The sequence below is a fragment of the Lepisosteus platostomus genome, chromosome 20, assembly GCF_059453375.1.
Source record: "Lepisosteus platostomus isolate fLepPlt1 chromosome 20, fLepPlt1.hap1, whole genome shotgun sequence".
NCBI lineage: Eukaryota > Metazoa > Chordata > Actinopteri > Semionotiformes > Lepisosteidae > Lepisosteus > Lepisosteus platostomus.
This window is the reverse complement of record NC_142630.1, coordinates 3,774,118-3,781,415: the sequence shown is the minus strand read 5'-3', so window position 1 is coordinate 3,781,415 and position 7,298 is coordinate 3,774,118. Positions and strand designations below refer to the sequence as shown.

The window sequence follows — 7,298 nt, the reverse complement described above, 5'->3', positions numbered from 1 at the left end:
AGTCCCAACACAGACAAGCCGGAGAGTCTCACAAGCACGGTATTACATAGTTCAGATATGGGAATGTGTAAAATGTCAAATCTGCAAAAAACGAAAGTACCATTTGTCCCAGTTTTCAGAACTTTTATGTTTTTTGTTTGTATTAGTTGACGTTGTTTTGCTTCAGTTTAAATGTGCACCTTTAGTATGAAAGAGCAGTAAGAGAAAACATTTAGGGAACAGGGAAATTGAAGTACATTTTTCCCCTAAGAGGGCTGCAGCTGATACCACTGATAATGACCCACTTTGCTGCATCCCATTTTATCAGTGACTAATATGTATTCAGTAGTTTGGCTTGATCCTAATAAAGATAAGTATATTTGGTGTAGCCCGACTGGCCGAGTTAATTTTGGCACCCTCGCTGTGAGGCAGGGAGTTTCTCCAAGGGTGTACAGTAGATGGGGTGGTGGGAGGGGCACAAGAGAGATGGATAACAGAACGTACCGGACGCGAGACATATGCAGGCAAGAGAAACTGCAAGTTATAATCTAATCTTCCTCCTGAACATTCTGTTATAACTTATAATAATATAATAATAATACAGTCATAACAATTCCTTACACTTCTATATGGCTTTTCTGGACAATCCACTCAAAGCACTTTACAGGCAATAGGGACTCCCCTCAACCACCACCAACGTGCAGCCCCACCTGAATGAGGCAATGGCAGCCATAGTGCACCAGTGCACCACACAGCTATCAGCAGGGAGGAAAACCAGAAAAGTGGAGTGATGAAGCCAGTTTAGAGATGGGGATTATTAGGAGGCCATGATTGGTAAAGGCCAATGGGAAATTTGGCCAGGATGTTAGGGTTACACCCCTACTCTTTTTGAGGAAACACCCTGGGATTTTTAAATGACCACAGAGAGTCAGGACCTCAGTTTTACATCTCTTCAAAAGGACAGCACCTTTTTACAGTACAGTGTCCCCATCACCATACTGGGGTATTAGGACCCACACAGACCACAGGGTGAGCACCCCCTGCTGGCCCCATTACCACCTCTTCCAGCAGCAACCTGCTGGTTTCCCATCCAGGTACTGACAAGTCCCACACCGGCTGATCTTCAGTGGGTTGCCAGTTGTGAGCTGCAGGGTGAAAGCTGACATGTTATGATTCCGCTAACCTTAATCCATCCCCTACCCCAGAAGGAAGTCAAGGTCAATGTCCTCCTGGATCAATGGACTCTTTGCATGAATAATTAGAAAGAGAGGACCTGGATTGGTTTTCTCAACCTTCCAGAAATATTTAAATAAATAATAGAAATGATGAAAAGAATAAATTATTTACCATTCTCACCGTTGTATTTCACTACTGCCAGTTCTAAAGAGCCTTCTTAGAATTTTCAAAGTTACAAAAGCGTTTTTGGCACTTTTTAGCTTTTTTTTTGTACCTTTGTGGTATTTATGTACTTTTTCAGTACTTCTGGGAAACCGGTTTAATCAAATAAAACACTACTCCTGCGTGCTATAGAGAGGAGGGTTTAGGTCTGTGAATGGTCAGAAATCGCTGAGTGACAGCTGTTTCAACCCGTTAGATGAGTTTTTCTGTAGCTGGTAGATTTAACTTATAGGGGAGCCTCAATTAAGGGCCATCTTAATTGCATTGTGTATTGTTTTTATAAACTTGCGAATATCTGGAGTAAACTGAAAGCACTTTTTTCAAGGTAAGAGTAAACGTTCTTTATGTGTTTTAGCGAATTTTTGCTTTCGCGCTTGCATTTTGCTGGAGAACCGATAAATTATATACTTTGGTGCCTCTCTAAACTGAAACGCGAGATGCATATCCTATGGGAAAAAAAGGTTCATTTGCTGTATGCTGATGTATCTAGTTAAGAAACAGTTCTAAAAAGCTTAGGTTGTCTTGTGTTTTGAGATATATAGTCCGTGGTGTTGTGTTTTCGAACTTCAAGCTAACTTTACCCCGGTTATTATTCACCGGTTGTGCAGTTTCTTCCTGAAGTGCTGTTTTCAGCATTGTTTATTTCAGCATTTATTACAAAATAGTTTCACTGTAGTAAAAACAAACTTAATGGTTTAGAGGATTTGGGAGATCACTTGCATTTACGATATTTTGAGAACCAGTTAAAAATTGTTGCTTATGGTTATGAAAAGTGCTCATTTAAGTGCTCAAATACATACAAACGTACGTACGTTTAGGTGGATATGCCTACCCAGGCGTCTATACTAGATACCCCCCGCCCGGTATCTAATATGTGGAGCTAGTAACCTTTAGACCACTGTCAAGGATAAATATCCCAAACTGCACTAATGTGGTGCATCATTACTAATGTATAACCTGTCAATTTATGGGAACTCTGAAGATATCAGGGGCTAATATCAACTGTATAATTTATGTGGCAAGCATATAATTTAATACCTCCCACCGGAGGGGTAAGCTAGACCTAAGAACTTAAAAGCTGTGGCATTTTTATATAAATCTTTTACATCATGTCCACTACCTCAAGAATTCATTGAACAAAGTGTAGTATTGCACACTAATAGCTATTAATTCAAATTCAAGAAAAAGAAGAAAAAAAGTCAAGAAAATGTAACAGATTGTTGCAGCTAGTTTTAATTTTAATTATTTTTTTTAAAAAAATTCGAATGTTTTCGACTTAGCTGGTGAATTGTCATCCATATTGTCAGAGTTGACACGTCTAAGAAAATGGCAGGAAATGACCCTCAAAGAAAAGAAACAGATCACCTCCTTCGGATGGTTTCTTTAAGGTAAGAGGAAAACGTTGAATTCATAAGGTATGGTCAGTGAATGAAACAGACAAATCCATTATTACGACATTTGTAATGGACACCATAAATATATACAGTATGTAATTCTTCTTACAGTATATGTACAGTATAACTGTTTTTTTTGTCTTGACTTTGTTTTCAACTTGCTTACTTTCCTAAATATTAACAGAGTCTTTTTTTAAAAATTGGGCTAATAACTGACATGATCGCTACAGGGATCTTTAGTAAAGATTGGCAATTGCAAAGAAACCACAGACTTGTGTAGCACGGACTTATTGAAGAGAACCTCCAAGACTACTGTCAGTTTCGGTGGAGGTATCTTGGATCATCGTCATATTATCTTTTAGGCTCATCTTGCTAGAGACTGGAAAACTGCAAAAACAATAATGAAATAAGATTTGTCCCCACAGTCAAACGTGTGTAGATTGGCTATCTATAGGAAGAATAACTGTGTTTTATTGGTATCATTCTTTTTCCAATATTGCTTGGTGCCCATGAGATTTATGGCACATGTTAATTGAGTTAGTTTCACTGAGACTTTTACTTCACAATATGTGTCACTGTAAAGTTAAAAACAAAAGAGTGCAGGCCCCAGTCTCTTGTAAGCGTTATTACATAGCACAGATATTAATGGGAATGTGTAAAATGTCAAATCTGCAAAGAGTGTTTTTTAATTGTGTTTGTTGATGTTGTTGTGCTTCAGATTAAATGCACAGCTGGAATACTCCTTCAGTACAAAAGTCCAGTAAGAGAAAACATCAGGGAATAGAGAAATTGAATTACAGACCCAACTTGGAACACATTTCTTAGACTTGTCTTTTTTGAAAATCTCAATCATATTGTCTACAAAGGCAAATGCTTTGACTTACAATTTAGGTTCTTATGTGTATTAAGGCATAAAAAGACACTTTACTCCACTGAACTCCAAAAGTCTCTTTAATTTACATATGGTACAAGTCATTATCATTTTGGTACAGGAACTCCATCTTTTTTTAAGTTTGTCCTGATTTGAGATTTTCGCCCCCTGAATCCACATCATTTTGTTTCTTAACGCACTTCCATAGCTACTTTCCTGTGGGTATTTAAACGCATTTCAGAGTTATATGCAACATGTTTAAAAAGGCATTTTTCTACAGAAATAATCTCAGTTGTACATGTTCAAACATAATTGTACAGCAAGCGTTCTTACAGCTCTTCTGAGGGAGGTATTAGCAGATGTAAGATTTGAATAGACTAGGCTACTGAATTATTAGGTTCCTTAAATAATGGCTTTAGATGGCTCCTTGATTGGCCCCTGTTCTTCTTTGAAGAAGGCTCCACGGCCGAAACGTTGTGTTTTCTTTCTTCTCTTTTCAGCATGGAATAAACCTATTACTTGTTCCTTAAAATTAGAAATGCATCACAAACAGCTTCACCACATGAATGTTCCTGCCAAGTACAAAATTCTTTTTCATACAAAAGACATATTTTTATTGCTGTCAATAAATAAAAATCTCTTAGCGTCATTTATAAAATAAGGCATTATATAGGATCAGCCCATTTACCCAATTACTAGTACAGGTAGTTCCTAAAATTGGTTGTGGGGCATTGTACTACATAGAATATAAGAAATCAAACACTCTTTTCCTTGTGAACAAACTGGCCACTCAGTAATACATGCAAATGTGTAGGGCAACTTGCTTGAGAATCACAAGAGGGACAATTGGGGCATGTGTCTGAAAACAATAACTTTGAAGCAGTATTATCAATATAATTCACACAATTGAGTAATAAATACTTTTCATTCTTTTCATCGCACAGACATGCACATTTAGTATTATGGGAGTGTAACAGGGTTTGTTAGGTATAGTACAGTAGGTTAAAAATAAATACTCTCCCTTTGAGAAAACATGCTTTCACATACACATCAGGTACTGTACTGTGCCCTGATTTTCCACACAGTGCACCGGCTAGGTCCGGTAACTGATAAGAAATGACACCCAACATGCTTCCGACAGCTGGATAATGAATGCTCACCATATAAAGAGTGGGGAAATGCACAAGCGCAAAGAGAGTAAAGCCTAAGCTACAAAAAAAGCTATCAAAATGCAAAGCGTGTTAATAGAAACTAATAGAAAAAATGCAGTCTTTCAGATGGTGTTTTTACAACACAAGTGTAGAACAGATCACTGTGTCCCAGCAATTCCTGCCAACAAAAATGACAATGAACACTGACAAGGAGTCACTCAGTGTCTCTCCCAGAACATTACCACCCTATGAGGTGAGATGTTAAATAGTACAATGTCATTTTCTAGGTCATTTCTAAATGATATCATGTGTGTACATCTTAGAATTAATTTTGGAAGAGTTCTGCAATATGTTCCAGAAAAAAAAAACTTTGCTTAAGAACCTGCACATACTCCATTACATTATCTCGGGATTTTGTCATTAGGGGCACAAATTAAAATAAAAAGCTAAAGACGTTTAGCTCTTTTAAAACTACACTTTTAAAATAAATACAGTATTTGTTAGGTTCCTGATTTTGTTTTAAAATTTCAGCCAATTACTGTATATAAATACTTTCCACTAGGATTTGTTTGAATCTGATTTAACACATTAATCGTCATTGTAAATGTGAACATGTTCTCAATTTAATAATCTGGTTAAAAAAGTATAAATTTCGTTGTAGACATCACATGTTAAAAAGTCAGAATTGTGGCAACATCATAACAGGAAACACCTGATTTGGGGCATTTCTTCACTGTCATTTTGTTCACGTTTTGTGCTTGGAAATGGTGATCTGAATAAGTTATAATAAGAGGCAGTAATGGAATCTGAAGAAGAGAACTGCAAGTACAGGAACTACTCAGAGACTTCTGTCTGGCTCTCTCAGCTACACGTCTGCTCTGTCAAACCAGGACAATATTATTATTTGGCAGTGAATGCAACACAGAAATGTTATTTTTAAACCTAGAACTGGAAAAATCCAATCTTTCTACATTTTCTTAAAAATGTCTGCAACTCAAACTAGATTCAGCTTGCACAGGCTTTTCGTAAACTTGTAACATTCTTGTAAAAATGATTACTGACCGTCCAGCAGCTGTTTATGATCAGAATTCTGTTAGCCTCGCAAGGAGGTGAAAACATTTGCTGCTGCCTGAGGGACTGACTTTGGAAATGCGAATACAATGAGTTAGGGACCCCTGAGATATCAACATCTTGACTTTTAAAACTTGTCAAGACGCCATAAGGACTCTCCATGCTGACTTAGAAAGAGGCTGTCGTCTTTGCTAGGCGTACGTGGTGTGAAATACTGTGTGCTTGTAGTTGGTGTTCTCTTGCCTCCTGGAGTCAGCCATACTTTGTGTGAGCATCCTGTCCATAATAGCACACCTGCAGCAGAATGGCTATGTCAATACAGATCTGCACGGTACCACACAACCAGAACTGGGCAGGGCTCTCATTGACAACAAAATACGTCGTCTTAAAGACGTCTCCAGCTGTCCACAGCAACACCATCTTTATACTGAAAAAGAAAATGGGGGGAAAAAAAGGGAATTACTGAATTATTAAAATTAAGAGCTAATCTTAGAAAAAAAGTTCTGTCTGAAACGCTACTTTGTTTGATTTTGTCATTTTAGGTATTGTAATGCTATCTGAGGTAGACATAACGAGGGGGGGGGGACTTCTCGTTAGAGTTGGGCCTGTTGCTAAGCAACCACAGCTGTAGGAATTAAGTGATCTAACGAGCAGCAGCTGTGGGCATTTAGCAACAGGCCCTTCTCTAACAAGACATTCCTCAGACAGCATTATGGTACAGTATATATTATTGGTACAGATACCAAAAAGAGTAACAATGTGATAAACATAGTAAGTGGCTTTTTTATTTTCATAATATATGTTTTTATTGTTGCACACTTGTGTTTTGTCATGTTTGTCAGATAATGGTCAGATATTCATTTCTATTGAGAATGGCAGGCATGATGTGTTGGTACCGTAATTTGTAATATAAGGATAAAACAGAGCAGACACAAGCACGCGTAATGCAGCTGGTAGATATACTTGCAAGTCTAACTTTCATGCAGAGAGAAAAGGTTGTTTTTTAAAGCCGTCTTTTATAGCCAGTGTAACACCTTCATAGACATTATGCACAATATGCAACATTCATACTAGCTTACGATTATGTGATTATTTAGGTCTTTATGAGTACTTATGTAATTATAAGTATTGCTAATAAAATATACATAAAACCTATTTTACTGTATGTATGTCTCTGCAGTATCTTCTATAACAAAGGTTATGAAGAATTATGAATGTTATTGCAACATATGTAACTTCCATGAAGCCTTACCACATTCAAGTAAAGCATTATCAGAAAATATACAGTACATACAGTTTTCATTTATTTGTTATGAAGCAGCATGTCTGGGAATAGTTTGCACCCATTCTAAGGTGTGTTTCTGAAGTTACTATTCTAGGTGGTTGAATTTCTCTGTAAGCAGAACTCTTTAACCTTTCCATTTTAGCTTTTAC

General features: G+C 37.2%; 1 protein-coding gene across 1 annotated transcript in view; it reads right to left on the bottom strand.

Moving 5' to 3' along the window:
* Positions 1–3,704: 3,704 nt before the first annotated feature.
* Positions 3,705–7,298, bottom strand: part of LOC148644286 (solute carrier family 66 member 2) — a 46,102-nt gene continuing 42,508 nt past the window's right edge. The window contains exon 7 of the mRNA XM_088614149.1: positions 3,705–6,291. Coding sequence (XP_088470275.1) covers positions 6,117–6,291 — 175 coding nt within the window. The 3' untranslated portion in view covers positions 3,705–6,116. The remainder of the gene's footprint in view (positions 6,292–7,298) is intronic.